General features: G+C 31.4%; 2 protein-coding genes across 2 annotated transcripts; both read right to left on the bottom strand.

The window, feature by feature from the left end:
• Positions 1-1,195: 1,195 nt before the first annotated feature.
• LOC121129743 (epididymal sperm-binding protein 1) lies at positions 1,196-1,919 on the bottom strand. Its single transcript, XM_040725462.2, has 4 exons — positions 1,807-1,919; positions 1,584-1,754; positions 1,501-1,524; positions 1,196-1,438 (listed from the first exon to the last, which is right to left on the bottom strand). Exons 1-4 carry the CDS (start codon positions 1,910-1,912, stop codon positions 1,257-1,259), a joined length of 483 nt encoding a protein of 160 aa, XP_040581396.1. The 5' UTR covers positions 1,913-1,919; the 3' UTR covers positions 1,196-1,256.
• A 5,962-nt stretch (positions 1,920-7,881) lies between these two features.
• On the bottom strand, positions 7,882-8,723 carry LOC121129746 (epididymal sperm-binding protein 1-like). Its single transcript, XM_040725464.2, has 4 exons — positions 8,566-8,723; positions 8,331-8,501; positions 8,248-8,271; positions 7,882-8,185 (listed from the first exon to the last, which is right to left on the bottom strand). Exons 1-4 carry the CDS (start codon positions 8,618-8,620, stop codon positions 8,004-8,006), a joined length of 432 nt encoding a protein of 143 aa, XP_040581398.1. The 5' UTR covers positions 8,621-8,723; the 3' UTR covers positions 7,882-8,003.
• Positions 8,724-14,656: the final 5,933 nt, after the last annotated feature.

Here is a 14,656-nt window from a genome sequence, read left to right as displayed (position 1 = left end):
CAAGGTACTTTCATTATTTGCACCAAGGGGATGTTAGTTTTCATCAGCTTATCCCCAGAAATTCGTAACACTGTTATATAATTACTTATATAAATAGGTTTATTTTATATATATACTAGTAGATGATGCCTGCGTTGCAGGCCTAACTGAGTAGGGGGAATAGAAACAAAGAATGAATGTAGAAGAATAGAGGACAGATGGAGAAGAGAAGAGAAAGAGAGAGACAGAGAATAGGAAAAATGAGGTTTTATTTTGGTAAACAAACCAGCGTTTTAATGACCTCGGCAGCCAATAAAATATCATAGGAACATGCTTGGTTATTTTATACGTCTATTTGGTCCATTTTAGACTGATCCGTTCGACCATTTTGACTCTAATGCACGAGCCAACCGATAAATCAATATCCTCTGCAACTTTCAACAGTTCAGCTGTTTATATATATAAATTTTTTAGAAAAAAAATTCCTAAGTTTTTAGTTCTGCTGCATAATTAGCCCGAATTACTATTTTGTAAGAAAATAAATGAAAAAAAGGAAAAAAATTCCTCTATTTATGCGTAAATTTTTTTAATCCTGACAAAAAAACAAAAAAAAAAAACTCCCTTTATTTGGAGACCATTTAAAGTCCTATATAAAATTTGTTATTCTTTAAACTCTTATTTTAATTTTTACTAGTATAATCACTGTACATGACATGAGGTCTTAAAAACATTATACTTTTATATTATTTTATATAATCAATAACACTGCTACCTTAGAATTTTGTTAATTTGACTTTACAATCAAATCTTTATTCCTCTCACATCATCTTTCATGATATTACATGGAACAAATGAGAATGAGATCCCTCTATTGAAATGTATATCTCGAAAAAATCGTTAGAATTGCCTTTTTAAACAATTGAGTTTTTTTTTATTACGTTAACTTTAATTGAATATAAATTCAATTTGAAATGGAGCCTTCTCAAAACTATATATATAGGGTAAAAAAGTTAATAATATTCCAATGTTGATAAAATTTGATACGAAAAAAATAATTACAGATTCGTAACCAACGCATCAAGTACTAAAAGGTTTGAATATGGAATTCAGAAGATTTGTTAGATACATAAATTTTGTAGACTTGTGATCCTATACTTTCAAAATAAAAATATAACAAAATCCTTTGTTATGGAAAAAAAAAAAAAATAGATAAGGATTAAACAATAATTGTTTCTATATTTAAGTCTCCATTTTATGTAAAATTATTAAATTTATATTTATGGTTGACATTGAGAGCTCATGTTGCATTCTTCGAAATGGTAGGCTTGTTCAGTGTTTGGATATTTGTTAATGGCACACCATTTCTTACCTTCGTTATCAGCATCTGTGCACTTGTTGTAGGTTGCACCATTATATTCAAATGGGAAAACGCATTGATAATTTCCAGTGGTGATACATTCTATATCAAAGAGTAAAGAGTAAATTTGTATGTTTTTCTTAATATAAAAAGCTAAGTCTCACCTTTTGTAGGGTCATGAACTTCCACTGAAAATTAAAGATAAATATTTAGTTTTGAAAAACGACTTAGAATAGGAAAATCTTACTTGGGCAATCAGCATTGCAATCTCCGTAGGTATCAACGGATCCATCAGCTTTGTTGGAGGTTGCACACCAATACTTATCATAATCAGCTTTTACACACTTAGTAAGTGCCATCTCTCTAAACTTTGAGGGGAAAACACAGTCTTGCCCGGATGTTGTTTGACATCCTTGTCCTTATTATAAATTTTGTATTAAATAAAACATTAAAGAGTTATGGAAACTTACCATAGGCCAATGAAGCGACTTGAGCGATGAGAAGAAGGGAGACAATTGTCTTCATGATTGGAACAAGTTGTTGAAACTGATATGATAAATAACTCAATTCAATCATTATATATACATCCGATTAGATGTTAATAGACGCTCAAATAATTCTTAAAATTAAATGAACACCTGTGTTTCATATTGTATCCGTCATAAATTTTTTCCAATATATTAAATTCGTAAAAATATAATAATTATAAAATATATATTTAGTTTATTTATTGGAGGCAATTACTTGCGAGTAAGATATTAATCTGTTTTTCAGTTTAGACATATTTACAAAGCTCAAGTAAAATTTAATTCATTGAACTAAGATTAAATGTATTTCATTTCATAATCAAACCATAAGTATTCATCATTCAATCCCTTATTAAGAAATATTTTAATAATTTATTATCAATCACAGTCTTAACACGTCGCCTGAAGACCATAAAGGAGTTGATGATAAGCCCCTCTGACAAGTTGTCCCATGCAGCCACTATGGAGGACTTCAGGGAGACCAAATTTGGGTCTGAGGTCCTGTTGGGTTCCCTTGCCAAAGTAACCCATTTTGAAAAGTCAAGAATCTGGTGAGGAAGGGGGGGGGGTCATATCTCTTTGGACCAGAATCCAGCCATGTTATCTTAGTAGAACTTTTTGCACTTGGAGGACGTATGAGAGGGGGTTCACACGTAGATACCCTCCGGGTAGTTTGTTTTCATCCATGGCAAGATTGTATACTTAAGCATATCATAGAAAACCTCCTGGCCAATATTCTGTGCAGCCTTGAAAAATAACAAAGACTTCTTCTTTCCATCAGAGGCAAAACGCTGAGGAACATTGTTTGGGCCAGATATTTGGCGTAGTAAACTCCTTGGGTCTCTTCTTGTGTTTCCGTAAGCTAGAGGTCGTTCCGGTACTTGTGGAATTGATCAACTGTGAAAATCTTATTGTCTGAGAACATTTTCACAATTGACCCATTTTTTTTTATCTTGGCCAACTTAAAAACCAGGCTCCTACAACACTTAACAATGTCCGTATTCTTCATCACATCAAATCTAGGATTTAGGAGATCTTAGATGCCTCTTTGCTTGTTGTTCGCTCATGACGATGAAATTACTAGATAATTAGTATAATTTATTTATGTAAAAAGGACAGGGGAAACAGGGTATCAAAAAATAATCACTAAACCTTTTCATAGTAATGGGAAAATAAACATTAATTAACAGTCCACATTTTGCTGTCCTATCCTGTATATTGGCCATCTTATTATTTCTATGAAGATATTTTGTCTATCATATAGAAACACAAGTGTAAAGCTACACTTTTAATATAATATTACGAGGTATCATTATAATACATTATTGAATAAAATACTATGTAGGATTTTAATGTTAGGAAATATATAAATTTAATTCATTTTATAAATTGTGGATAAATAATATGAAAACGATAGTTTCTTTAGGAGGAAAGTTTGCGTGATACAATAAAGATAATAACATGAAATATGTAGTAACTCGCATTCACTCCTAAATAGCAATAGGAGGGAAGTTTCATTGATTATGAGCACTATATATTTTTATCCAATTTACTCAATACTAATTGAAACATTTTCACTATTTGAAAAATATTGTTGAGGTCTAACTAGTGATGAAAATATTTTGTACTATAGGTATAGTAAAAAAAATGGAAAATCAACATGGTAACCCTGACAATTTGAAGAATGTTTTGGAGGAGTGAAAGATTAATGCACGTGTCGTTTTATTAGATCAGCTACAATCAGCTGTGACAAGGGAAGAAGGAAAAAATAATGATATAAACAACGACATTTACTAGAATTATTCCGTCGTCGATCCCCAATTATGTGCGTGTCTCATTTCCGTTTATCCCACTTGGAAAAACAATAATAAATTTTCAAAGATGGAGACAAATACAGACTTTCGCCATAAAATAAAAGTTGATCAGAATTATGAGTTATGAATGTATTCCTAGGCTCTGAAGGGCAAGTTTGTTTTTTCGTTAATAAGTTGATTTTTTAAAATAATATTCTTCTTCTCTATTGATACGTCATGGCTATTTCATAATTTTTTCCCCATAAAATACACGAAGTAATGTTATTCTTATAGTTGATAATATTGTAGAGAAAAACGCGTGCAAGGAGAAGGGGGAAAAAAGACATATGGTATCATTGTTTAAAATACTGATGTGATTATCATCTGCCTGCTTTATTATGATTTTTAAGGGTATAACGAATGTATTTATTAGCAAAATGTTTAATGAATATATACTACGTATAATTGACTTCGACGTTTTTTATCCGTTACAATAGATTTGAAAACGTCACACTCCATGAAATTGTAATTCATTATGAACCATATTCTCAGAATAATAGCTAATGAAACGACAAAGCAGAGTATGTGAAATATATTTGAAGCTCAAAGTTTAAAAAAGAAGGCTTTAATTAAATATAATCTACATACTAAAAAATAAACCATTAAACATTTAAGTTAAATATACAAAATTAAACAATTAAAATCATATAACTATTAATAATAATAAATTATAAATACAGAATATTGAAATAATAGATTGATCCAGATAATTTTTTCTTGTTCTAACATCGGAATTCAGTTAAATATGTCATAACTTTAGGTTGCAATACACAAGCGAGACGTGGAGTTTATTCAAAAAGATAATCACCCCTCTTCTTCATGTGGAAGTTGCTATATACAATTGTGCACATGATAGATATATCTCTACCGATGAGATCTAACTAATTATTAATAATAACGTAAATGTCGAAATCATAAGATTAGACAATAAATATACTAATAAAAAAATGTTATAAATAAATTCATCGTAAAGATTTAGAGCAAAAGCTAATTATGTAGTAATGTCCGGCGATATTACTCCCTATTAAGAGCATCAAAAAGATTTTCCCCCGTTATTTAGGTATGCTTATATAACAACATACTATTATCATGATGGATATACACAATTGTTAATTATAATGCAACACCCAATGTAACTACCCTCGTTGTTGTGACCATTTAAACAGTTGTTTTTGCCTTTTATGAGTTTTCTGAACACCATTTCTTGGAGCCCATCAACCATAGCTAAGCCTTTAGTGATAAAAAAGTAATATTTATTGACTATGTAATATTGGAAAACCTAATTATCATACCCAAGTCTTAAAGCGAAGTAAGTAGTCTCAGACAAACTAGTTGCAAACCATCCAAAGCTACTACCCCCCGTTGTTGTGACCATTTAAGCAGTTGGTTTTTGCCCTTTACTGAGTTGTGTATCATAATTCTTGATATGTTTAGCTAAAATAGAATCATATTTTATGGTTAGATTTAAAAAAAAATTTACTACTTACTGTGAGATAGTACAAAATTCAGAGTTCCATTTCGATATTCGTAAATACTTTTTACTGATAACTTGATCGTCATTTGGTGTGGAGGACTCAAAACATTTTTATGTGTATTTCTATATATGACATCAGTACCAACATCCTCCATTAATTTAATGATGGTTCCTCAGGATGGGATATGTTTACCCTTGCATTTCTCCATAAATTTTTTGAACGTAGATGATTAGCAATGGATAAGGTTATATTACATGCAATAAGCATCGTTGTGAGATCAAAGTTAAAGTCTGACTTGATGTATTCATCGTCAAATTGATTTTATAGATGAATATCCATACTCTTGTTATGAGATGAGGATAATTAGTGGCGTGTAATTCTAGACAGGGGACTAAAGGCACATTTATATCGACAAATCCGACAAACCATATGTTTCTCATCCGGTAAGTATTTTCCAAATTCCTGGGCCTCCATTTTCATAAATCCAGACAGAAGGCGACGTCATTTTGGGGATTTTATTCAGTTCTCTATCGACTATCACCATCTCATATTATATTAATATTGAATAATAAAGGCGAGAATCATAACGTTCATTATTGATAGAAGAAGATGTATATTTAATCAATGATGCCATAAGTAATTCTTCTTTTCTCCTCGCACGCTTTTCTATTCTTACCGAAATTATCCCCTTAGTTATTCTATACTTATGTGCCGTTTCCGAAAGAACAGGAATACAATTTCTTGTTGATCCCTTGTCGTTTATATAATATATATATTTGACATTTTATTATTTATACGAAGAAATTTTGGCTATTTATTGGCTTATAGTAGGTCTCCTGTCGATTTTCTGTCCAGCCTTGTAAAATAACAAAGGTATCTTCTTTCCATCAGAGGTTACAACGCTGAGGACCAGTGTCGTTCCAGTACTTATCACATTGATCAACTGTGAAAATCTTCATGTACGAGATATTAATTAACAGTTCATGCCACAACACCAAGGACCATTGTCTTGGGGAGGATATTTGGTGTGGTATACACCTTGTACCTCTTATTTTCATAAAATAAGCTGGTTGAAAGTTTTAATGGTCATTTTCGTATTCTACGGCTTGACTAACAATACTAATTCTACGTTTCAGCCTGTGGGATTCCAAGACCTTCCTTTTGTTGCGTAGTGTATTTCATTTAAAATTTATATTTAAATGTCTAAATAGATATTGCAATAAAAGAAAAAGTAAAAAGAGGAATCGATTACTTATATTTAGCTAGATGTTATACAGTAGACATATTATGGATACAAATGATCATTATATTTTTCTCACATATAAATGGTGGATTTAATTACTAAAAGGTCGTGAAATGATAAGACCGATCAAATCCTTCCCACACTATAAATTCCTGTAAGTAGACTTTTCATTGGATAATTAATCACAAATGACAATTTTTTTTTTTTTTTTTAACCTTTATTTAGACAGAAAATAATTTATAAAAATTAGAATTATCTAAAATTTTCTGGTGAAGATGCATTTACAAAAATATCATTAAACATTATAGTTTAAAATTTCTTCACCAGATTCAGGCCTTCAAACATAAAATATTCATATATCTAAATTAAAAAATTAGCATCTAAAATCAATAAAATACAAACATAAAATATTGATAGCAAATTTACTCTTAAACCAACAAGTAGCTCATCTTTTTTTTGCTCTTTCTAAAAAGTTTGAGTATCTTCTGCAAAGCCAAAAATGTCTTGATCCGTTTGATGAATGATATCAGAGGCCCAGTCCCAAGTACCCTCGATTGCCCTAGGTACCTTTAACTCGAACGCTCCATATTTTGCCACCGCATAAATAGCACGAATATCCTCCACAACCACGGGTTCTCCTAAAGTTATATTCTCAGCTAGGTAACTCTTTACATTTAATAAAGCATTCCCATCGACCTAGCTTTAGAAGTAATTTCTTTCTTTTTTGATGACATGCCGAATAGAATTATCGCCGTTATTATATTAACTTTATTGTCCTCCAGAACCTTCAGCTTTAAACTAATAAATGATCTCAGAATATGTAATTGTGGACATTCCGAAAAAGTGTGTCCAATAGTATTGAATAATTTACCACAATCTTGACATGGAGTGTTGAAAAACAAAATATCTGTGGCTATCTGAATTTGAGCAGAGAATTTTCTTCCATCAGTAATTCGGGAAGTCGAGTACATATTCCTATATATCCAATTATGAGATAGATTCAGTTCCCTAATCCATCCATCACATCTTGACGACGCAGGCACCTCTTTTGAATTAGAAAAAATCATTTTCAAATGCTAAGGGACGGGCACATTGTGTAGCTTGGCATGTCTAATGAGAGGAAATTTAAACTTCTCAGTAAAAAAAAAAGCAAAGTGAACACCAATATCATATATTGTTACCTGATTTTTTTGTACGTGCCTCCCATTCCAAAGACACATAAAAATTTATAATTTAACACTGAAATATATCTACAACTTTTTAAAGATTCCAAATAGAAAAAGAATTAAAAATATCATTTTAATGGAGTAAATGGAAAGCAATATTGATTTTTTGAACTCTAGCTATCAGTTAAATGAAGTACCATTTGAACTAACTATTATCAATTATGTACTAAATAGGATATTGACATCATATTTCACCATTAACGAAATAATATCCTCTATGATTCAGATTAAAATTCTTTTATTATCATAAATATAAAATTGAATAGATATAATCATAATTATTCAAATTAGAAATAATACTCTTGATGTATTTTACTATAGTTAGAAAGAATGAAATTTCTACTTATTGCTGACATTGGGAGTTCATATTACATTCTTCGAAATGGTAGGCTTGTTCAGTGTTTGGATATTTGTTAATGGCACACCATTTCTTACCTTCGTTATCAGCATCTGTGCACTTGTTGTAGGTTGCACCATTATATTCAAATGGGAAAACGCATTGATAATTTCCAGTGGTGATACATTCTATATCAAAGAGTAAAGAGTAAATTTGTATGTTTTTCTTAATATAAAAAGCTAAGTCTCACCTTTTGTAGGGTCATGAACTTCCACTGAAAATTAAAGATAAATATTTAGTTATGAAAAACAAATTAGAATAGGAAAATCTTACTTGGGCAATCAGCATTGCAATCTCCGTAGGTATCAACGGATCCATCAGCATTGTTGGAGGTAGCACACCAATATTTATCATAATCAGCTTTTACACACTTAGTAAGTGTCATCTCCCTAAACTTTGAGGGGAAAACACAGTTTTGCCCAGATGTTGTTTGACATCCTTGTCCTTATTAGAAATTTTGTATTAAATAAAACCTTAAAAAATAGTATATAAAGTCATGGAAACTTACCATAGGCCAATGATGCGATTTGAGCGATAAGGAGAAGGGAGGCAAATGTATTCATGATTGGAACAAGTTGTTGGAACTGATATGAAATAATAATCCAGTAAATGATTATATATAGTCCTTTGAAAAGTAATTGAATCCAGTATTTCAAACTATTAAGAAAAAATACACCTGTTTCTCATATCTGAATAACTATTAGTCAAAATTAAATCTTAAAATAATGATAAAAGTAACTTAAATAATATGAAGCAATAATGGTGAATATAATTTTGATTAATTAATTTAAGTTATAAATAGATATATTTAATTGATGTTCATAAGCAATCATAATAAACTATATGATTAAAATATATTTGGGAATCGTATTTATTTCATTAAAGTTTCCTAACGATTATGTATTAAATTCTCTTTTGTCTTAAAGTGCTTTTTAAGCAGAAATATGTCAGAAAAAAAATATTCGGTAGTTATGTTTGTATTTAATGAATAAATACATAGTGTCAGTGATTCAGATGAAAAAAAAAAATCTCTATATTCAAAGGAATTACACAGATTTTTTTTAGTTTAACCAATTTTTTGTTTCATAAGTTAATATATGAGTCTACTCTAGAAGCATATATGTACACTTGTCATCAAAATTATTCATCAAGGTTGTGCCCTTATCTATGTAGCAGTTCATACGGTTCCCGTACTTGAACCACTGGAAACGGAACCGACAAAGTCGAACCGAAAATTCAATCTATTGCTTATCGGTCTCGGTTCTTGTGCTTTTTTTTCTACATAAAATATATAAAAAAAAAATTAAATCAGCTTTAATCAACAAGTCCATTTTCTTAGTTTTTTGTGTGCAATTGCATAGTTTTCCAATGATATTTTACGTCGTCGGGATGATACAGTTCCAAATAGCTCAAAGCTTTTTATGGATCTGGAAAAGGGTGTTTTGGCACCCGACGGTGTAAAAAAAAGAGGGAAAGGTAGATTATGCATCCAGGTCCGCTACTAAACTTGTCAGGGCCCTGGTATATGATAACTATAATATTTCTTATACCAGAGTGTACCTATACTTTACCTTACCAAGGCCCTCCTACACTAATACATTTTCTACTGAGGCCGCCCCCTTTATACGAAACATGTGTACTATGTATGTAAAGACTGATGAAATCACTCATCAATCATCCATCTTCCTACACCCCCCTGCTAGCCTTCCATCACGCCCCCACTTTAAAAAACCATTGTCTTAAGTAACCTTAGCATTCGGGGCGATTGCCGGAACTTGAGCACTACTCACTCTACGTCTGAGGTAGCCCGAATTTTCTAGTGAAGGCCCATTTTTAAGTACATATTAACAAACTGAGCCTGCATAAAAAAGAATCAATATTGAAGACTAGAATCGATAAAGCTGAACTGAGACCAAAACCGTTGAAATGAAAGAATCGAGACCGATAGAACCACTGAACCTGAACCGGGGACAACCTTGTTATCCATACCCTTTTTAATTTTTGTGACTATATATTTTTGTGATAAACTAATGTATTTTTGTTAAGGTTTTTTATTAGTTATATATGACTAACAAATGAACTCCATGTTGTTGTTTTTTTGGTTAAAGTATTTTATTTATATTCTACAATACAAACAGTGTAAATCTTAAATACACATAAAGATAGAAATAAATTTAATAGATTATGTAAATAAAAAGCAACAGGACAATTATGTTTAAAAAAAAAAACATAAATGAAGATTATAGTTCACATTTAATGTCTTGAAGTAAAATAAACTGATGTGATATTTTAGAAAAAGTATAAACATCAGCTAAAGTGAAAAAAACGACGAATTCTTATTATCATTGAATTTATTGGATTAAAATATTGCAGAGACCTCGAATGAACAAATTTGATGATATTTCCGTCCTATGCCCATGTCGAAGTTGATGACAGAGATATTCTAATAGAAAGTGATGAATATCAAGCAGCTGCGCTTATCATTATAGCTCTTAATTCTTCAACATATAATGGAGAGTCAATTATTAATTTTTTTAGCAATGAATGATTTAATATAGCAAACTCCACGGCTTTGTGACCAGGATAAGTATTTTTATTTCTCTGATAAGCTCCAAATAATATATTTACCTTTATTAAGTTTGAATAAATATATTCTGTCACACAAACGTTGAAAGGATACAAAAATTAGACTACTCTCAAAACTGGGCAATCAACAAAAGAGTGCAAGGTAGAGTTGCGTATAAAACTGCAGTCTTTGCACGGATAATAAAATTGGATATTGTCAGTGGAAATTTGAAATTGTGCCTTAAATTTGGTTCAGTCTCAAATTTCAAAAATTGATCGGTGAATTGTTTGTTCCCATGAAGGAAGAAGGTGGAGTAGTACCGTAAATTTAACTAACATAGACTTCATCTCCACTGACAAATTTTAGTAAATATCATTTTAAAAAACATGACTTCGAAGGAGTAAAATATTCAAGAGATCTCTCTCGAGGAAAACGGAATCTCCCTGCCCAAAAGATAGATTCAGAGATTAAGTCATGATAACTAAAAATTTTATGATGGAGAGCAGTCTTCTCTAATAAAAAAGGATTCCGAAACTTATTGACATAAGACATTTTAGTCTTATTTTCGTGAATTAAATCAATTGTTGAAATTGAATGATAAGTAGGCCTTCCTTTCTATAAATTCTCTGAATAGACACTAGAAGTGGTGAAAAAACTTGCAAATCCAAACTAATTAAAGATGTTCCCATTCGGATCCATTTATAATGGTTAGCGGACGTGAAATTCATCCTCAAATATCTCAACGGCTATACAACTAAATCAATTCTTGAAGATCTACCCCCACAACTTTAGAAAATATTATCTCATGGACAGAACTTTTTCGTCAAATCTACTAAATTAAACTTTTTTATAATTTCCCATTATATTGCAGCATTTGAATAGGAGCTCGCTGGCTTATCCAGATCTAAATTGAAATCTCCAATTAAAAGTATTGGAGAATTTCTGTAGTTTGAAAATCAATAATAGACTGAAAAAAAGTAAACGAATTTAAATTTGGCCCATATTCATTACGCATTGATGACTGAAAAAGAACAGTCAGATGTGGTAACAGTTATTTTATGGCAATGACTGTCTATAGTATACTCTTTTGCAGATAATGTATTTGGAACTCTTTGGGAAACGAAATTTTGCACTCCTCTATTTCTTAAACCAGAAAATAAACAAACAATGAAATAAAGATGGGAGATACAGGGGACAATTTCACCAGCAGGACGAGGGCACCTGAATCCCAACATCTTGTCGAGTTAGGATGTCGGATTTGAAACTCAATAAATGTTTCATTAGACTATGTTTAACTCGTCTATCTCCTCCTCCCCTTATATTCAACGATAAACTAGTAGAGAGTCCCATATTGATCTTTTGGTCATTAGATATGTTCGGAGGGGGAAAGTTGTTATTTTGTGCTGGGGCTTATTGGTCAGATACATTATTGTACATTTCATCTCATCTTGAGTGTTAGGTGTTAAATTCGTACGGTTCCTAACAACTGCTAAGTTCCGGACTATAGAATTACAAAATATTCACGAATGTACGATACAATACGTTAATATTTAAAAGGAATGTAACAATAAATCTAAGAGATTTCATAGATATTCCTAATCAACTTGTCAATTAATTCCAACAAAATTGTTAAAGTCCTGGCTCTAGCTATTCTCTAACTAACTGGAGGATTTCATCGATACAGGGTATATGTCTTTGGAGATTTGATGTGATCATACCTAACCAAAATAACTTCATTCATTTATTATATGATTTGTTTTATACAAATCATCATGAAATACAATTTCAAAAGCCTTTGATAGGAACTCTCTTAAATTTACAACTTTTTTTAAAACTATCTTACTCCTATACATTGAGAGTTGAATAATATAAATAAACTGGAACCAATAAATTATTCTGAATCCTGCCCTAAGTAATATATTTTATGAAATTGTTAAAATTGATCGATTAATTTATAAGGATTCAATACGGTTTCTTTTAATAGAGAAGTAAAAGTTAAATACAACACAATTTATTTTAATATAAAATGGCAAGAGGTTTCTGACTGTTGTTCTATATATTGTACACTTTTCCATATACTCATTTCATGCGATTTGGAGGTCAGTACAGGGTTTATAGTCGATTGAGTATCCAAAATAGTTCATTGAGCAACAATTTGTATTTCCTCAAAATGGAAATTGACGATTTTATTCTTCTGTATCTCTTGAGGAAAGAAACCTTGATGTAAGATGATACTGTCCGACAAAAGTGTATAAATTTGTGCCCATTAGAGGTATCTCTAGTTCTAACATGCCGTGAAGAAGATTTTCTAGATGTCTTAGGAAGAGTAGCGGACTAATTGCACGATTTGTTTAAGTTCCTTAGAATTTAATAGTCGCCGATGTTCCATGTCCCATCCTAGGCAGGTAATCTCTGAGTTTGAAATAGACTCAAATAATAATGATAGTTAGTTTTATATGTATTAGTAAATATTCCATCTTTAAACCTCAAACTGTGAAGATCCTAATCCTATAAACTCTGCAGCTCAATGAGGCTCATGACTTACTATTTATCAACCACTAAAAAGATGCTTAATTTCGGAATGGTCTTAAAACTTTACTTTTATGCAGCATTTGACCCTAAGCATACCCCTAAAGCAATGAAGAAATGGTTCAAGGACAATGATATTAACGTACTAGAATGGTCTAGACTGAGTTATAACCTGAATCCAATCAAGAACGTGTAGCGAGACTTGAAGACCAGAGTGATTGCTAGGAAACCAACCAACTTGGCTCCGTTTGAGGCATTTTCCATTAAGATTGGACCAATATTCATATTCCACAGTAGACTTGTATGAAACTTGGGAACACGTACAATAATTGTCTAGAAAAAGTAATAAAAACAAAGGCTATTGACTATTTAAGAGTATGGTGATAGGGCATGAATAATTTTGAACAAATAATTTTTCGTTTATTCTTCAGTAAAATACTCATGGAATTAAGAGATTCTTGAATTGAGTCTAGACTTTATTCTTTAATTGTTTTAGAAATGTATTGATAAGACATATGGACATATATTTTTGATATGTAAAGATGAAGTACTCAAATTTTCGTTGTTGTCTTCTACCTTATAATTACTCTATCAATGCTTTCAATCGTCGTACAAACTCCAATTTGCTTGTTCTGAATATGGAGTAAGCCCACAACCTTCCCTCTTGCAAAAGATTCCCAAATTTTTGAAAATCTTGGAGTAACTTTTTGTCCCAATTTCAAAAATATTACTTGAAGATCAGAAAGGGTGTTGAAAGCTTTCATCATTTGGGGCTTAGCCCCAAAATTATCAATACCCCAATATAATTTTACAGTGTAAATATGTTTATTTTATGTATATATTTATATAATAGCAAAGGGTTCATGCATTTCAGGGCTGAATAGAGGAGAACAGAAACAAAGAATGAAGGTAGAAAAAAGGGACAGGTATGTAGAAAGGTACATGAGAAGAAGAGAAGAGGGAGAAGCAGAGAGAGAGGGGGGAGGGGGCGGTTAGAGAAAGAAAGAAGGAAAAGAAGGTATATAATGACTTCAGAGGTCCAAAATATCATATTAAAATGCTTGGTAATTTTATACCTGTACTTACTAAATTTTAGAGTGATCTGTTCGACTTCTTTGGATTCCATGTGTGAAAACACCACAAACAGACTTATCAATACAAATATATATTTATATATAAAGGGGGTCCCTGCATAATGCAGTTTCAAAAACCGTGGATTTCGCATAACACGGTGTGTGGAATTATTCTGACTCCCCGTATAGTGCCGTATATTCCCCTTATTTCGAGGTTTTTTATATTATAATTTCTTATCACCCGGATTTTTTTTGTTCCTAATATAAAATATTATTTAAAAAAATGTGGCTCAAGCCCATTCCCCCAAAAAAAAAAGTCTACTGTGGAGTATGAATATTGGCCCAATCTTAATGGAAAAGGCCTCAAACGGAGCCACGGTGGTTGGTTTCCTAGCAATCACTCTGGTCTTCAAGTCTCGCTACACGTTCTT

Source organism: Lepeophtheirus salmonis, chromosome 14 (genome assembly GCF_016086655.4).
Source record: "Lepeophtheirus salmonis chromosome 14, UVic_Lsal_1.4, whole genome shotgun sequence".
In the NCBI taxonomy this organism is placed as follows: Eukaryota; Metazoa; Arthropoda; class Copepoda; order Siphonostomatoida; family Caligidae; genus Lepeophtheirus; species Lepeophtheirus salmonis.
The sequence above is the reverse complement of the archived record's forward strand: the minus strand, read 5'-3'. Positions and strand labels throughout refer to the sequence as shown.

Bases quoted from the DNA above. Each gene is read 5' to 3' on its own strand.
- LOC121129746 (XM_040725464.2), bottom strand. From the start codon at position 8,620: ATGAATACATTTGCCTCCCTTCTCCTTATCGCTCAAATCGCATCATTG. The intron at 8,502-8,565 runs GTAAGTTTCCAT...ATTTCTAATAAG, and splicing joins AATCGCATCATTGGCCTATG to GACAAGGATGTCAAACAACA. The intron at 8,272-8,330 runs GTAAGATTTTCC...TTTAATTTTCAG, and splicing joins TTGCAATGCTGATTGCCCAA to TGGAAGTTCATGACCCTACA.
- LOC121129743 (XM_040725462.2), bottom strand. From the start codon at position 1,912: ATGATTGAATTGAGTTATTTATCATATCAGTTTCAACAACTTGTTCCA. The intron at 1,755-1,806 runs GTAAGTTTCCAT...ATTTATAATAAG, and splicing joins AGTCGCTTCATTGGCCTATG to GACAAGGATGTCAAACAACA. The intron at 1,525-1,583 runs GTAAGATTTTCC...TTTAATTTTCAG, and splicing joins TTGCAATGCTGATTGCCCAA to TGGAAGTTCATGACCCTACA.